The 19,419-nt window shown below is 34.5% G+C and overlaps 1 protein-coding gene across 3 annotated transcripts in view; it reads right to left on the bottom strand.

Annotated features, from left to right (window-relative positions):
* PAG1 (phosphoprotein membrane anchor with glycosphingolipid microdomains 1) overlaps positions 1 to 19,419 on the bottom strand; it is a 211,355-nt gene that overhangs the window by 36,045 nt on the left and 155,891 nt on the right. For all 3 annotated transcript variants that reach the window (XR_001120461.3, XM_012541246.3, XM_031946227.1), the window contains exon 5: positions 522 to 731. Coding sequence is in view for 2 of the 3 variants with exons in the window: in XM_012541246.3 (XP_012396700.1) it covers positions 522 to 646 (125 nt within the window). In the remaining variant the exon portion in view is untranslated. The remainder of the gene's footprint in view (positions 1 to 521; positions 732 to 19,419) is intronic.

Here is a 19,419-nt window from a genome sequence, read left to right as displayed (position 1 = left end):
TGTTTACATTGAAGTGAGGATGCCTTTCTTTTCATTAAAAAAAAAATTCTATTTCTGAAATCTACTCACTAACTGAGGTTCTGGTTTTCCAAAATAATCTTCTGTCTTTAAGGCAACTGTTCTGACAATTAATATTAACGCTTCTCTAATAAGTGAAAGTTCAAAAGTCAAAAAACAGTTAATTCCACAATGAACTATGACTCTGAAAGTTGTCACTTTAATTCACACAATATCCAGATTTCAAAATATCAACACTCACAAGTATCAGGTTAAATGAATAGCCAAATAATTGCATTCAGAAAATCTTCAAACACACAGATGTGTGAACTGCTGTCAAAAGTGTTAAAACAATGGCTTAATCTTCATTGAAACAGAAAATGGGCTCATCATCATTATAGCTGAAAGCAAATGGAATTAATTTTAATACACAGGAGCCTCTGCTGTCTGAGTTGTGTAGCAATAGCTAAAACAAACAATGATATGCTTAAGTTTCAGCAAAATTTTGCCCGTCTAAGTTTTACCTTTCACAACTGGAACACAGAAAGATGAGGAAGGTAATGAGTAGGAAAGTTGCAACAGCTGCCAAACTCCCCCAGATGATGATGTGCACCTGTCCACCATGCAGAAGGCTACCTTCAGGTCCCATGATGGTCTCAGGAACTGGTACCAGCAGGGTTGAGTGATTAGTCTTCCAAACATTCAGACATCAGCAGCAGAAATGATAAATCTTTCTGGAATGAGAAGTTTTTTTGGGGAAATCTGACATTAAATTTAACTCCAAAATCCACCAATTATAGTTCATGCTTGGTTAAGACACCCTTGAGAATAACCTACTTTGGGGAATAGAAAGTAGTAACTTCCGTGTTGACTGCAGAATAATATTTTATTTAAAGGTGAATATTAACAGAAAACTAATTCCTTAAGTCTGCTATAAAAATTAATATTAGTGAGTCAAAAGTTCTATTCATGATAAAATTTCAAATTTTTCTTGATTCAGAGAAAGAAAGAAACATTCAATACAGGTTTTCCAATGTGTACAGTTTGCTATCCCACAATTTTCTCCCCAATGATCTCAACTTTCTTCTACTCCATACCACAGAACGCTTACTGGGCGTAAAATAAATGAATTTCTTTTTTTATGTTCTAAATTTGCATAAAATTTTTGTCCATATTAAAACAGTATGTATCACATCTATCAGAATATAATAATTTGGTACCAGAAGGAATACTAAATAATAATTACTGTGCAAACTTTTAAACAGTTAAAAAAAAAGGACTCCCTATTGTTAAGTCCACAAAAGATCATTATCTCTCTCATATGTCATATGAATTGCATTAAGCTCAGGAAAGGTGAAACACTCGTCACTGGGGAAGTTTAATCTTCTATATGACAAAACAAAATGGTTGAAAAACAGATAGTGTCCAGATTATGATATTCAGCAAAATGAACATCTCATCGATTTAATCTACCACTATTTACAACTTGAGCATGCATTGTAAAAAAGTGAGTAGGATAAGAAAAATCTACTGAATTATGTTTGGGAAATGGCACAAATGGATTTTTAGGGAAATGACCCCATGGAAGACACTATTCCATATCCATTCCTATAAAGTTCAATCTCTTTTGCATCAATATTCTCTTACCAATTCTTCAAAGGTATGAATCTTAGAACATCAAGATCTCAGAGGAATCAAACTAACTAATTATCCAAAGGGCAGTAAAAAGATGTGTGGTGGGCATAAGCTGGCTGCAGCATGTAACCCATGACCAGAGAATGATGTTTGAGACCAAAAGGGCAAAAAAGTAATCACTATGGATTTACTTGTAGGAAGAATATTTTAACAGTTGAGAGAATGGACTGGCTCTGGGAGAGATGTGAGGAGGTGAGAGCCTGCACCAGGATGGGGACAGGGTCCAAAGAAAGAAGAGGGCAGTATATAAGAGAGATATCAGAAAGATAAAATTGACATAACTTGCCAACAGATTTCATATGGACAGGAGAGAATGAGATGTAAAGGATGTCACTTAAGTTGTGAGCTTGGGTGATTGGGAGCATGGTGATATTCTCAACAACAACAATAGGGATGCTAAGAAGAGGACAGTTTTTTGGGGGAAATAATGAGTTTAGTTCTGGACATGTTGAGTTTAAGATGTTTCTGGAATATCCAGTTTGAGATATCACAAAGTCAGCTGGAGACATGAGACAGTTAGTCAGGAGAGAGATTAGGGCTGGATGAGTACATTTGAGAATCATTAGCATAGAGATAATTGAATCCCTGTGAGCTGATGAACTCACTACATGAAATGGCATTGAAGGACTGCAGAAGATGGGCAGAGACAGGGCCACGCTTAGTGAGTATGACACAGAAGAAAATCCAACAAAGAATACTGAGAAGGAATAACCAGAGAGGTAAGAGGGGAACCAGAAAGGAGTAATGTCATAAAAACTTACAGAGAAGTGTATCAAGAAGAGGATGAACAACAGTGTCACAATCAAGAAGAATGAGGATTGGAAAAAAGCCATTAGATTCAACAGTTAAGAGATCATTTGTAACTTTGGAAAGGGCAGTTTCTGTTGAATAAAAAGGTAAAAAACAGACTATAGAAATAAGAAGACAAAAGGAGATGGAGGCACCAGTTGTAGAAGGTTTTCTTAATGAATCTGATCATAAAGGTGAGGAGAGATACAGGACTCTAACCAGTTAAAATAGATGAATCAAGGATTTCCATGAGCATATTTATAAGTAATAGGGAAGCATCCAGCAGCAAGGAGATAATGAAGATAAGTGAGGTGAGGGTGATGAGAAGGGACAGTCTGTTGGAGAAGATGGCTTAGAATTCAATCACTCATGCATGTAAATGGGCTTGCTTTGGCAAAGAGAATAGCCACTTCTTTTTGTGAGACAGGACTGAAGGCAGAGATGGTTAATATGAGATGAAAGAAAAGAAAGATCTTAGTAAATAGTCTCACTTTTTTCAATGAAATATGAAATAAAATTCTTAGCTGAAAAGATAATGGAAAGGGGAGTTATGGAATGTTTGGATTGGGATGGAGACATTTGAAATAGCCACTGTGTTGATGGGGATACTGGGTTAATTAGGAAGGTATAAACAGAGAATTCCAAGTTCTCCATCTCCCCCAATGAGTGGAGAGGAATGAGTAACAATACAACCGACCGGTACCAGAAAGTTTGATCAGAGAAACTGTGTCATGAGGAGGGCACCAGACTCAATTAAAGTCAGAAGATGAAAGAAATAGGAAAAGAAAAAGTTTACGATGAAAGCAAGTTTGTTGCCCATGGAGCAAGCATTTCAGAGAGTCCAGTGGAATAGTTAGGAAACTTTAGAGTGGGACAATGTCATTGAGAGGTTCTACTAAGGGTAGTAATAAGGGCGTGGGAGATGGAGAGTGAGGTTTGAATAATGACAGCTGTGGGTTCAGAATCATGTGAATGGGTAGCAGTTTGTTAATCATTTGACAAATGGGTTAGGATAGGCTATCAACATCACTGAGACAGGGTAGAATCTTGTCAGAGTCTTAGGCAGTTCAGGACAGGGAGCTGATCATGGAACTGATGCAAGGACACTTCTCTTCTTTCCACACTGACATGCCAGTCTGGGAAACAGGGGTGGGAGTAGGATAGCATAAAGTCTCTCTGCCCAATGCAGGCAAGGGTGGGGAAGACCCTCTGCAAGAAGGAAGAGGCTAGCCTACGAGACAGGAATGAAAGGGAATATCGGTTTTATCCTCTATGCCCATGAAGAGGTTAGCCTAAGAGACAAGCACATGATGGAAAGGCATCTTCTAAAAATATATGATTTTTTCCCCTTGAGGCAACTGGGGTTAACTGATTTGCACAGAGTCACACAGCTAGGAAGTGTTAAATGTCTGAGACCAGATCTGAACTCATGTCCTCCTGACTTCAGGGCTGGTGCTCTATCCACTGAGCCACCTAGCTGCCCCTAAAATATATTAATTTGACACAGCCATAAATTGAAACTTATTTTAACAAAAGGAAATAATTAAAAACTAATATCTCTGATATGAAACTACAAATTCACATGTGCAAATTTTTTGTTCAGTTATTTTTCAATAATAACATACTTTTCATGACCCTATTTAGGGTTTTCTTGGCAAAAATACTGGAGTGGCTTGCCATGTCCTTCGCCAGCTTATTTTACAGATGAGTAAACTGAGGCAAATAGGGATGACTTGTTTAGGGTGGTAAGTGAGGCCAGATTTGAACTAAGGAAGAGGATTCTTCCTGACTCCAGGTTGGGTGCTCTATCCACTATACCACTTACCCCCCAATATCTTAATATTTATGGGCATTTTAAAAGACCAAACTAACAATAAAAAAAAGACTGAACATTCGTTGATTATTATACTATGTGAACACTTGATTTAGAAATATTTGGGTTGCTCATTCTATGACATATGACTTTTAAATAGTATTAGAACTTAAGTATAATAGTTTTAGGATAAGGATCAAAAACCTTACTATGGAAATTTGCTTCAGAATGGCAGCCACAATTTGCAGAAATCAATTGAATGGTTGATTGAAGGTAAATCTCACCTCAATCTATTCATCCCTAACTGCTGATATTATGTAGTCACCTGAAATGCTTATAGCAGAACATTAAACTGGAAGAAAAAGCATTTTCCTACCAAGAGATTTTAATTAGATTCAGTTTTTCTAGATTAAACACTATCACTTATATTTGAATACTTGGGGCTAAAGACCCCCCAAAAAAACACTTCCCAAAACCCCTTAAATATTACTTTTTATCTGTAAAGAGGATTTGAGAAAATAACAATAGATGGGGCAGTTCAGTTTTTCTAATCAGGTCTTTAAATAAATATTACTATCTTCTTTAAGGGCCTATAAAAGATATAACTGAACAACCTTCTCTGCTAAAACCGAGCTCAATTCTACATGATTATGTTTTGTGTTAATATAACACACTTCTCTTCTTGCTTCGTAGGAATGAAGAATAGGATCTTTCACTGTTATGTTGTACCAATCAGTGTGTGTGTGTGTGTGTGTGTGTGTGTGTGTGTATAAATTCATATGTATGTGTATTTGCATATATATCTACAGTTACATGCATACATCAATCCACTATAACCTTATTATTCTGCTAGAGAGATTAATTATCTTTCACCTTGGAAACAGGATAAAATTAATTCACAACAGTTTGAATGAATGAATGAACTCACAGCCTGTACACCTGGAAGAATCCTATGTAACTGGGGCAAGCTACTACTACCTTCAAGCCTAAGCTTTCTTATCTGTAAAATAGACATAATGTTTGCACTAAAGCCCTGATAGCATTATTGTGAAAAGAAGAGCTTTGTAAACAAAAATATGAATTGCTATCATGTGAGCTCTAACCAATAAAAATTAAGTGCTTATGGATACCTCTATCACACACAGTAATGTGTAGGAAATCAAGTGAAATTATGAGTCGATGGAAAAACTGGAAAGCAATAATCAGAAACAAGGGACTACAAAATACTTAGGAAAGAAGAAGCCCTTAACTGTTTGGCTTATTGGAATAATCCCAGAGGAAAACTTTGGACTTCTAACTGTTCTGGGATATAGGTACTCTGCTGACTGAATGAATGTTTCATCTGCATCGCTATCAGACATTAGGAACTATTAGTATTAATGAAGTTACCAAGCAACATGATAGTTTTGGAATCAAATTAAATACCTATTTAGAATCTAATTCTGGAGTGTTTCAGTAGTGTGGAGTGCCCAAGACAGGGTTCTCAGGGTTATAAAGCTCTTATTGAGAAGCTTTTTTTTGCCAAGATGACCAAAATTCAATTAACTGATCCACCCACCAACATTTATTAAAGGGATACTACATTCACACCCAAACCCACCCCCACCCTCCACACATACCTCCATACACTCCCCCCCACCCCCCCAACCAAGTTCTATTCTAACCTCTGGGGATACAAATACAAAAAACTCATGCAATCCCTACTCTCAAGGAGATTCTTCTATTCTAACTTAATTCCTAGTAGTAATATAAAAAGTAGAAAGATATGTTTTTGGGGAAAATATAAGCTCCTTGAGGGCAAGAACTATTTTATTTTTTTTATTTTGAATCACAGGCTCTGGCATCTACTGAGTGTTTAATTAAAAAAAAATTTTTTTTTGTTGGATTGAATCGAAAGAGACAATAAAAGAAAATCAATAAAAATTGAAACCATGTGCCTTTTGGAAAAATGTCAAGGACATACTCACTATAGAACAGGTTTAATAGTACCTAAGGAATACTTAATTAAATACTCTGGCCTGGTGAGTTGGATATTTTGGAAGAGCTAATTCTTTAAGATTGTTCAGGATGCTTTCCTGAGTATCCTGGTCAATCAATCAACCAGTATGTGTAAAGTGTTTCCTGTGTTAAGCAGCATAGACTAAAGTTTGAGGTTTTTTTTTTAAAACTATCTTTCAAATTAATGTCCTGCTTTAAAAAAAAAAAAAAATTGGTGGATTCTCACCAAAAAAAGGAATAGATTTCAATTTTTTTTTTTGACAGGCTAGGGATAGTGATATTCTTAACTCAAATAGGTGGTATGACTCCCATTCATGAGAAGAAAAGTTGTTGAGTCTTACTGTGTTTCTAATCTTTCAAGGTCACCTCTGATAAAGAAACTTCCAGGGTTTCCACTCCCAACCCTGGAAGAAATTTTTCCCCCCTTCTTAAATTGTCCTAGAACACTTTGTCTTGATCTTTTTTGGTCCTATAATTTATTCCACTTTGCATCACATTTGTATACTTGTACCGTCCAATTAATGACTATCATTTATATAACTTAAAGTTTGATTTTATATACTTACTAGTTGTGTGAGCCTGAACAAGTCTAAAATGAGAATAATAACATCTATCTCCTACAGTTGTTGTAAGGATCAAATGAGATATATCTGTAAAAATATTTAGAATAGTGCCTGGCATATTATAGGGATTTTAATAAATGCTTATTCACTCTCCCCACCTTAACACATATTATTCACAACCAATCTGTGAGCTGGATGGCGTTATTATACCTATTTGATAAATAAGGAAGTGGAAACTGAAAGTTTAATTCACTAATCCAGGGCCACAGAGCTAGCATAATTTGAACTCAGATCTTCCTAACTCCAAGTTGGCCACTTTATCCACTGAGTCAACTAGATGTAATTAGACTGCAAATTCTTTAAGGCAGAAGATCTATTTTTAAATATTTATATCTCTAGTAGTTAGCATTGTAATGGTAGTGGAGAAGGCAATTAATATGTGTCTGCTGAGTTGAAACCAATCTGTGATGATTGTGAAAGCAATGTAGTATTTTTGAAAATATGCTGTACTTTGAGAAGGAAGATCTAGATTAAATCCTGTCTTTATTTTATTTCTCTGCACCTCAGAATTTCCTCTTTACTACAAAGAGGGGGGAGAACTTAATGACCCTTAAGGTTAATGACCCAAGTGATCCTAAATTTGACATAGCCTTATGATGTTTAACATAGCACTTTGAACCTCTCTTCTTGTATACTCCTCTAAGAAATTTTTAACCTAAAGGGTAGATTTTAGGAGATCTATCAACTTGGATGGGGAAAAAATTTATCTCCAAATGAAGTTGTCATTGCCCATAAGCCATTATTCTGACAAGTAACTTTTGGGCTTTCCCAGACTGTCAAAGTGATCTATGACACAAATGGAAACTATTTGATTGAAACAATAATACTTTAAAGTCTTAATTTCTTCTATTTTTATTGTCTTTAAAAAGAAAAAAAAAAAGCTTTAACCAGTACTGGAAGCTCTTGGGGAGGCATTTTTTCCTAGGAATGATGAACAATACATTCTCTGTAAATTATACTCTGAGAGACTGGCCTGGTGCACTGAGGTTAAGTGGCTTGCCCAAGGTCACATAACCTACAGAAGTAAGATTTAACCCAGGCGTTCTTGATTCTGCGGATAGTTCTCTATTCAGAATTCCATGATGCTTCCCTACAGTTCAGCCATATGTAAATACACACACACACACACACACACACATAAATACAAATGTCACATATATGTGTTATTTGGAATATTTCTTTTACTATAATATCCTCACTTTCATAAATGTATAAATGAACTGTGTAGCATAGTTATGAATACAATAAAAGCTTGATCTCTTTTGGTGGTAATGCCTATGAAAGAAAAGAAAGAAAATATATACCTTTCTCATTCTTTATAAATGAATTAATTCAAAAGCATTTAGTAAATGCTTACTATTTGCAAAGATCTCTGCTAACCTACATTTCTATGTTTAAAGACATCTAGGAAGTTTTAACTTGAACATTTGCATGTCAGATGATGGAAATGTTCCATATTTCTTAGGGTATAAAAGCAAAGCAGATACTTAGGTATCTTCTTTCCTATTATTTCCAGTAATAAAATCTTATTCATTTCTGACATTTGAGCCATTTTTCAGTGCTAAAAAGTTTCTTTTTCTGGATCTTCAATGACTGTGGCTGCTGAGTTGAACTTTGTAGCACCTATAGAGGCAGTTGTCAGGTCATATGGTTACAAGGATGGTTACAAGTGAATCATGGTGGGGGTGAGGAGCTAGGCTGGAAACAGAATCAATGGTCTAACGAAGGGAGCATTGCTATTGTCAAAACTTGGGCTCAAATGCTTGGGTAGTCTACATTGGAGTCTGAAGGAAGGATGGGAAAAGATCACATGATTGGAATCAGAAAACTTGAAGAAGTCAAATCTTACCGATGATTTAAAAAAAACTTCAGTTTTCTTATCTATAAAGTAATAGACTTGGATTAATTGATTTCTAAGGTCTTCTTAAAAAAAAATTAGACTTGAATGTCTATGACCACAGTAATAGAATCCATATTAAATATCAAGAATAGGTCAGTGATATTGGTAATAGCACCTACTGTAATGCACTTATCTTCCTTTTACTTCCTTAAGACTCAACTTAAGTAATACCTTATTGTTTAAAAACTTAATTGTATTTTTCAATGAACAAAAATAATTTTCTCCTCTTTCTCATTCCCCATTAAAAAAAGAAAAACAAAACTCTTCCAACAATAAAGGAATGAAACAAATTCCTGCATTACCATGTTTGAAAGATAGATATTGCATTCTATATCATAAGTCCACCATGATATCATCCTTAATCATCAGACCTCTATAATCATTATTAATCGGTTCTTCAAGCTTTCAAAATTCAACCACTATTTTCTTTATAAAATCTTTAAATAAGTAGAACCAAGAGAACATTGTACACAGCAACAATATTATGACACAATCTACTCTGATAGATGTGGCTCTTTTCAATAATGAGATGATTCAAGCCAGTTCCAATGGTCTTGTGATGGAGAGAGTCATCTGTACCCAGAGGGAGGACTGTGGGAACTGAATGGGGAGCACAACATAGTATTTTCACCTTTTTTGATGTTGCTTGCTTGCTTTTTTTTTTCTTTCTCATTTTTTTTCCTTTTTGATCTGATTTTTCTTGTGCAGCATGATAAATGTGGAAATATGTATAGAAAAATTACACATTTGACATAGATTACTTGTCTAGGGGAGGGTGTGGGGGAAAGGAGGGAGAAAAATTTGGAACACAAGGGTTTTGCAAGGATAAATGCTGAAAACTATCTTTGCATATATTTTGAAAATAAAAAGCTATTATTTTTAAAAATCTTTAGATATCTCCTAAATGCTAATGTTCTACTCAACTTTTTTATTTAACTATCTTGCACTTACTTATAATTTATTCTGCACATATAGTCTATATTTTACATGTTCATATTGGCTCCCTTAATAGAAGATTAGCTCTTTGAAGGAAGGGCTTTTTTTGGGGGGCCTTTATATTCACTTATCTTAGGCCGTTAGTAAAAGTTCATTGATTGATTACTTCCCTAGGAAATTTTTCTGGTTAGAGTAAACATCTATTTGAATAATTTAGGCAGTAAACTGGAATTGTAGACAGATTCTTTCCATCTATTTCATGATCCTACCCAAAAGAAAATTCAAACAAGAAGTTATGAGTATTCTAATTTAAAATGGGAATGTATCAACTTTCACCACATGGTGTCAGCATAAGCCCACTGTCCCCTGCTCTAAGTCAGCCAGCCATATAATAAGAGATGATGTGTTCTTATCCCTTGTAGCTGGCATTTTAATTTCCTTCATTACTTTAAATTATCAGCGATCAAGAATTACACCAAAAAGAAGGGGGAGAAAAAACAACGAAGAAAAAGTTTGAAAGAACAGGTCAGTAACTTCGTTTTCCAGTGATGTACACTATAATTACTATTCAGCCCATTTCTGCAAAGCCGACTAAATAGAAGAATGATAGCTAGACACAAGCACCCTTCTGAATCAGAAGGGTTGAGAACAGCCATCCCTCCCTCATAACAGCTGTCTGATTCTACTTTTAATTGAAGCGGGATCACCATCCCATAATGATGGAGCCAGGGAGGTAGTAGGTGTAGTCAATGACTTGGTGGACCTAAAGTTGATGGTATGTTTCTCCAAACACTCTTGAGGTCATTTGCAAGGGGTGGAGAATTTGCATTAATTTCTCAAACCATTTACTACAAAAAATAAGTGTGACAGCTTCAGAAATAGACCAACTTCTCATCAGTTCCCTAGTGTAATAGTTATTTTATAGAGTGGGGTGCCTTTTAGGAGTGTTTGGGATTCTTTTCAGCATTTTAGAGTAACTGAAATGAAATTATCTCCAATTACTGAACATCTTTAATTAATATCTAGAACTTAAATTGATTTGTTAGTAGTTTTAGCACTAGAGGAGAAATCTTCACACCTCCCACACTTGACAGCATTAGAGGAAATTTTTGGTTTTGATTTCCCCAGTTAAATAGTAGCAAAAATGGATATAATCTTGCAAAGCTTATAAAGTACTTCACATGTATCATCTCATTTGGTCCTCAAAAACCTGATGGACTTAAAAGTATCTCACAGATTGTAGAGATGGGAAAAACAGAGGCTCACTGAAGTTAAATAACTTGCTCATGATCACATGAGGTAAGAGGAAGAGGCAGGATTTAAACCCCAATTCTGCTTGCAATTTCATTACTCTTCACTCTATAAAAGCTGCCACTCAAATTAAAAAGCATAATACAAATTAATACTATTTAACTATTTGTAATTGCTTAAAGGATAAGCACATTGCCAAGATAAATGAATTACCATTACAAAGTTTACCATTACAAGGTAAGCATAAAGTTCACTTTTACTGCCTATTTAGAAATAATAGTTTATTACCAAGATGAACCCTACATCTGGAACAGGAAAGAGTCTAAAAAGGAAATGGACACTAAGATGAAATTCTATTGATAGGGTTCAATTTCAATAGCTATTGAAATAACTGGAGCTTTTACTCTAGAGAGAGAGAGTGTGCATAGTAAATAAAGAGCAAGCTTCAAAGTCAGGAAGAGCTGGCTATATGACTCCGGGCAAGTCATTTATCCCTACATGCTAAGCACAAGACTATAACTTGCAGAGAAAGTGCCATACTTCATTGGAGGAGGGAGTTTCCTCATACTGGAGTTCCCTACACTAATAAAATCATTGGTCTAGTCCTGCTTATCCCTTATTACTGTAAAAATAGTTTAACTTTTTTCTCTTGCAATGGTTTTACTTTAATGAAGATGAGAAAAAGGATCTGGAAAGCACCATGACAAGGAGGATAAAATGAGAGGGAATTCAAAAGCATGATTTACTGTGTAGAGAGAAGGAAAGAGCCATGGAGTGAGTAGCAAGTCATTAATCCTCAGCTCAGTCTGTCAGTGTAACCTGATTACATTTTGTACCATCCCAAACCTATTGATCTACTGTAGGAAAATAGGAAAGTAGATTCTTTTTGTTGTCTTCCTTAAAGTTATTTCTAAACCACATCAGAGAAAAAGATTAAATTCTCTTCTTTTAGTTTATTGCTTTTAAATAAGTAAATTACAAATACATGGGATCTATTTGTCACTTTGTTTTTTGCCTGTTTTAAAAATTAAAGGCAAGCAGCCTAAAGTGTAAAAGTTGCCTTATTTAGTATTGTTAATACATTTCTTTTCATCCTCGACTTGACAGTGGCAAAAATCTTTCACAAGAATACAACTGCTTCATATTTATAATCATGGGATCACTGAAAAAAGTTCTCTTCTTTGTTAATCATTTATGGGATCTTAAATAATTTTGATACCTACATGAGAGACACCTTGTTAGAACAGTGTTTTTAAAGGTAGTATTTTACTACTTCAAATCAAATACTCTTAAAAAAATAATCAACAAGCAAGCATAAGCACGCTCTTTCTCTTTTAGTGTCTCTCTTTCTCTCTCTCTGTCTCTTCTCTCTTCTCTCCTCTCTCTCTCCTCCTTCCCCCTACTAACCCTGCCCCCCACTGTGTTATGCTAAAGATGTGATCTACTATAGCAATCTGTTTGTGAAAACCTGCCTATTTTCTACTAATATCAATGTGCCTGACTAATCAATTTTATGTTGGTAGTGAAGATTGAGGTTCTCTTGTTGATCTTTTTTCACCATTGAGTAAGATTTGAGTTTTTTTTTTTTAATGCCTTTGGTATCTTCCTTTCCTCAATAAGTCTAATGAATTGATTCTTCAGTCCCTTTAAAATTTTGTCACCTCCAGCATGACTCTCCTTTCTGTATATGACATGTGTTTTTTAAAGGTGTCTGATGTTGTCATGGAGATCCATAAGAGAATTGAAATTGAAGAGGGATTCCCCATACGTAGCAAATTGCTCCAGATGCTTCTGTGTTCCAGTGAATCTGTGGTAGTTGAATCAAGCTTTGCAAACCTACAGATTCTCATAAAAGTGAACTATAGAAATTTAAAAGAATTTGTATTAACCATGCAATAATAATCATGTGGACAAAGAATGTTTACTGACTTGATTATGACATGCAGTTAAATAGACTTATAGAGCTCATTCCTGTATGTGTATATGTGGTTATATGTGTGTGTGTATGAGTATCTTTGACCAATTGTACAAAAGAATGAGATAGACTCAGAATTAAAAAGAAGGAAGATAATGAGCTAAATCACTTTTGAGAAATTGCAACGTTCCTTTAATGGCCTCAAATGTCTTGGAAGCAAAAGTTCATCTTATCAACAATATTCTGGTATTTAAGTTGGCATTATACTAATAGCCAAAGAACTGAAAATGAGTGTCACCTAAGAGCTTAACATGGTGTCTGGAACACAATATGTGTTTAATAAACATTTACAGACTTACTCACCCAGAGAGCAATGAAGAGGGATGTAATGAATATGAGCTGGTAATGAAACATAACAATTAAGGACTTTTAAAGAAGAATCAGAATAAAGAATATCATTAATGGAACTTGTGCAGAAAAAAAAAAATTGGCCAAATACAAAATTAAGGAATAACAACCAATTTAGATATTCCATTGATATCTTCAAGAATATAGAAGAATATAAAGAACATCTGTGGCAAATCTGTTTGAGAATATAGACCAGAGTGACACAGGATGGATTTGTAATTTGTGGAAGGAACATCCAAATCAATGAGATCATAGATCCATTTGTGTATCTTTAACTTGAAAGCAAAAGTCTCAATTCTTTCCTACATTCTTCCTCCTCCAACCCCCTAGCCCTTTGTTTAGGAATTATATCACCAAAGACATAATATGTTTCCATTGGAATTATACTGCTAATGTTTTGATCTTTGTTTATTTATTTTGGATGTGAGGAATTCCCAGTGAAGAAAATCCTCCACATAGACCCAACTATATTGCAAGTAAAGAGTAGAGGCAGTAATTAAGAGGTTACATGTTATGTAGGGTTACAAAATCAGTATGTGTCAAAAGTAATCCTCCCCGGTTATTGTGAGGATTAAATCAGTTAACATGTGAAAATTACTTTGCAAACCTTAAAGTGCTATGAAAATGTTAGCAGTTATTGTTATTACTCGGATTTTACTTATTTATTTTGGTAATATAAGATCTTAATACTTGTAGTAATTATATCACAAGGCAGAAAAGTTCTTTGTAAAAATGAAAATACTCTAGAAAGTTGAGAATGGTTAAAAGTGTAACAGTTTAAAAAATGTTTCCTTAGAAAAAGTACTGAATGTCAAAAACAGATATCTCCACTTGTTTAGTAACCATTTACATTTAAGTTACTTCAATGCATAAAGGATGCATGTATTCACTCAATTCTGGGGCAACTATGTGGCACAGTATATACAGAAGTGGACCTGGAGTCAGGAAGACCTAGATTCAAATCTAGTCTCAAACACTTACTAGTCTCAGTTTTCTCATCTGTAAATGGAGGAGAAGGAAATGTCAAACCATTATAGTATCTTTGCCAAGAAAACCCCAAATGGAATCCCAAAGAGTAGGACAAAATTAAAATGATTAAACAATAACATTCATTTAATCTCAATTTATGAAACCATTGTAATCTGAGGTTAAGTGATTTGCCCCCATTCATAGAAGTAATAAGCAGCAGGTCTGGTATTCAAACCCAGGGCCTCTGACCTCAAATGCTCTTTCTAATGTTTTGCAGTCTAATTTGCAAACTAGGCATGCTGCCCATAACGTGGTGAAAATGGGTGAAATCCACAGTACTCAATGACATCAAGGTGATGTTTAGTCTGTCTGGGTCAAGAGCAGAAAGGTGAAATCATGTTACAGATACAGCTATCTTCTGGGAATTTTTAAGTAGCCATAATGTCTTTATCCTAATATTAACTATCTGCCTTAGCAAACAGATGAGGGATACATCTTAGTATCTTCTGCTGCCAGATAAGAAGGCTGAAAGAAGAATGCTTAGTATCTTCTGGCCATCCAACCATAAATAACACCACTATACATTTATAATAACACATTAATAATGTACTACTACCACATGCTTTGCTTCAAATGGATTAAGAATGCTTTACAGCCACCATCACAACCTCCATACTATTCCTATGAAATAGGTGGGTGGGTAAGTACAGGATAGTTTATTTGGACTAAATTTCTTTCAAATGGTACTACATATAACTACTATCCTAATCTCTTTGCTCTTGCTGGAGGAGAAACTGAGGCACAGGAATTAAACAGGTGATCATTTTTTTTCTTTTAATTGCCAATAAAAAATTAAATGCAGTTTGTTTGTTTGTTTGTTTGTTTTCCTTGATAGTTCCAGAGATTTACTATTGGATTTTGATGCCTCCCCAACACCCCATCATTGGCTAGAGACAAAAAAATAAAAAAAAAAACCCTTATTTTATTGCTTTATTGAACTACAAACATTCTTTTTTATAATATATAACCTGTCCTGTCTTCTAGGCTTCAATGAACACTCAAAATAACTTTAAAGAATCCCCAATCCGTTTTTTGAGGAGGGAAAAGGCACTTAATGAAGAGAAATAATTAAAAAAAAATTACTCAATATAAATAATGGGGAAATATTAGCCAAAGATTTCTTAAACTTGTAGTAACAGTCTTATGGTAAATAGGAAGGGGGAAGCGGAGAGAGATGTTAAATGACATAAAGAAATGTTTTTTTGGTGGGGGTTGAACTTCTAGGGTACCTTTTAAGCATATCTAAATCTAGTGCCCTAAAAGAATGAGGAATGCAATTTTGGAAAGAGAACAAAGTTGGTTTTGAAAATAGAGGACCTGGATTTGAGTCTCTTCTCTAATACATAATTAAGACTAGTTTCCCACTTTGGGACTCTTTCTCTAAGCAAATTTCAGTCTCAACTTCTTTTTTGAAGCTTAATAAAATGGCTAACATATTCTTTCAGATAGACTCATATATTTACAAAAGGAAATAACTCACAGAGTTCTACACAATAATGGATACTGATCAGACAGAAGCCTTCCATTCAACACGTGAGCAATAGATTTGTATTACAAGAAGAGGATTTTCTTAATTTAATGGAAAATCTGATGAGGACAAACCAATAAGATGTTTGTTAAGAACAGTGACCAGCCCTTTAACATTAGAGGGCAGTAGCAGTAATCAATTCTGATAACCTAGAAAAAAAAAATCAATTGCATTCCTGGCAGTTGCATATTGGCTAGAGAGAAATTAAACCTAGCCTCTTTATTTCTCCATCAAACTGTAGAATGTAAGAGGTGGGAAGGAAATTAGATATCATCTAATCCAATGCATGCCTGATCAAAAACAATATCCATTCCTGCTTGAAGCCTTCCAATTACTTGGAACTCAGTATTCCCTCAGGCAATCCATTCCATTTCTAGACAATTCTTATTGGTAGAGAATATTTTCTTGTATTGAATTGAAATCTGTTTCCCAATAACTTCTATCCACTGGTTCTACCAGGCAGAACAAGTCTAACCTTTTCCCACAGAGTCCTGTGACGTTATAGAGAGAAGAGATGCAATAGATTCCTGAAGAACATTTTCTCAAGTATCTCTTAAAATGTACAGTGGTTTTATTTAGGGGTAGATAGCCAGAACACATTAAATAATCTTCTTCCAACCTTCTTTTCTGATGTCAGAAGACACTAAGATGTCTAACTTATCTGTCTGCTAAGGCAGATAGTTAATATTAGGATAAAGGAATGATTGCTGCTTAAAAAAATACCCAAAAGATAACTGTACCTATAATATGATCTCACCTTTATGCTGTTGACCCAGACTAAACACCACCATGAATATTGTGAGTTTGGCCACTTTCGCCACTATACAATATAGGGTAGCATACCTAGGATGCAAATTAGACTGTAGGGCATTGTGAAGAGCACTGGGATTGAAGTAAGAAAACCTACATTTGAATCCTAGTCCTGTTATTTACTCTCTATTTGAATTTGGGCAAACCATTTAACATCAGATTACAATGCTTTCATGAACTGAGGACAACCTAAACTAAACGAATATTTGGACCCTTTTATGCATTGAAATCAACTTAAATGTACATAGTTACTAAGCAAATCCAGGTGTTTGTTTTGACACAATGCTTTTTTTAATTAAGAAAAAGTATTATATTTTTAAACATTCTCATCTTTCTAGAGTATATGAACTTTTACAAAGTACTTTTCTAACTAACTATTTTTTTGAGGAAGGTACTATAAGTACTAAGGCTGGAAGAATGAGCAAACAAACAAATTCCACCATAAAAAGCTATCATGGTAATGGAAGTTCAAAATACAAATCGAGAAGAAAATACTTCTAAAGCACTTACAAGCAAAGGTTCAAGGAAAAACACAGATGGTGATATAAGTTCAGGTAAAGATGAAGGAAGAGTTTTGTTTTTTTTAAAGAATTAAAATGTTTTTACGAATGAAAGGAAAAAATGGAAAAAAATTGCAAAAGAAATGAAAGATATGAAAGAAAAAATTAGAAAGAGAATTAATAGCTTGGAACAAGGAGTAAAAAAACTAGTCCCTGAAAATTATAATGTATTAAATAAAAGCTCTATGAAACAATAAGAAATACCAAATTGTAGTCAAACGACTGGAAAAATAGAATTTAACATTCTTCACAATATAGACCAAGGAGAGATAATTTATAAATTGCTGGACTCCTGAAAGTCATGACAAAAAAAGTTAAGACATCATGTTTCAAGAAATAACAAAAGAAAATTGCCTACATATTTTATAACCAGAAGCCAAAATGGAAATAAAGAATCCCACTGGAAAGAAATTTGAAATAAATCTCAAAATGAAAACACCCAAGAACATCAATCAAAATCCAGAGTTTCCAGGTCATAGAAAAATATTGAAAGCTTTCAAGAAAGAACTCAAATACTGAGGAGCCACTGTTAGCATCACACATAATTTAGCAGTTATTGCTATCAAGGAATGAAGGGCTTAAATATTCCAGAAAGTAAAGGATATAGGCTTACTGCTAAGAATAGTGTACCCAGCAAAACTAAGTATTAATCTTCCAGGGGGAATAGAAACCTTTAATGAAATAGAGGATTTCCAAGCATTCTTGAAGAAATGAGCAGAGCTACAGAGAAACTTTGAAGTTCAAACAAAGGAGGCAAAGGAAACATAAAAAGGAAAACATTAATAAATAATCAAAAGGACGAAGCAAGGATTAACTTTACTTTCTGATATGGAGCGATGATATACATGTCCTCTCTGAATGCTATTATCAGCATCAAAAGTCAGAGAGGGAGTCTATTTAACCAGAAGATCTGGGAGTGATTCTGTTATATCTAGATGAATTTAAGAGAATGGAAAAAGAGAGCAAGAGGAGGGAAGAGGGAAAGAGAAAAGTAAGTTGGAGGAAATTATTTCACATAATTAAAATGTTGCAAGTAGAAGCTGCATATAAGCCACAAGAAAAGGGTGGGGGAATAAATGATACCTGAACCTCAGTCTCATCTCAACTGGTCAAAAGAGAAAAGAATACATATGTGCAATTGGGTACAGAAATACATTTCACTGAACATGGAAAGGGAAAGGGGAGAAGGTAGAAGAAGGACTAAGAGGGAGAACAGACTGAGGAGGAGACTAACTAGTCCTAAACAAAACAAAAGCTAATATTGCATAAAAATATATGTAGTTTTTTTTTTATTTGTTTGTTTTTTTGTGGTGGCAAGCAATTAGATTCTGGAGGAACTGGAGTTGGTGGTTATCAACTGGAGAATGGTTGACTAAATTGTTTTATATAAATGTGATATAATATGATTGCACTATAAGAAATGAGGAATGGTATTGTTTCAGAAAAAGCTGGGTAGAATTGTATGAACTGATGCAGAGGGGAGTGACCAGAATCAGAAGAATGACTTACTTATACAATGTTCCCATTTAGTTCATTTGTCTTCTATTTTATTGATGAGAAAACTTGAGACCCTGAGAGGGTAAATAAGTTTTTCAAAAATCATGAATGAAAAATAGCAGGGAATCTGAACATTTGGATATTGTTTACTAGCCAATTCCATATAAGGTGTTCTATTTCTCCTCAAAGGAAAGAGTGATGAAGAAGAGGGATGGGGATTATCAGAAGGATAAGAAACCCTATTTTGTACTTTTATAGTCTAAATTCTGCCACCCAGGCACTTCTTTCCCTTTTATACATTTTTCTTGTAAACTAATTTTTTTCTTATGGTGTTGTTACACACACACACACACACACACACACACACACAAACACACACACAGACAGACACACACACATATATACACACATATATTTTCACAGAATAAACGAATGCCTTGAAGCTAGTATGCCTTATTACATATTTATGTTCAAGCTTACAATAATCACTTAATTATGTTGCTATAACATATAGACCCCTTATATGTAAATACCTGTGCTACTCTTTTCTCTAGAGGAATTTCTGGAAATCTAAAATATAATATAATTGAAAACTAGAAAAAATATATCTCATGTTAGATAAGCAATTTGGGTGAGATTAGACTTTGAGTTCCCTTTGAAGTTTATAATT

The sequence above is a fragment of the Sarcophilus harrisii genome, chromosome 1 (genome assembly GCF_902635505.1).
Source record: "Sarcophilus harrisii chromosome 1, mSarHar1.11, whole genome shotgun sequence".
NCBI classification, from domain to species: domain Eukaryota; kingdom Metazoa; phylum Chordata; class Mammalia; order Dasyuromorphia; family Dasyuridae; genus Sarcophilus; species Sarcophilus harrisii.
Note: the sequence above shows the minus strand (reverse complement) of the source record. Positions and strands in the feature narration are given on the sequence as shown.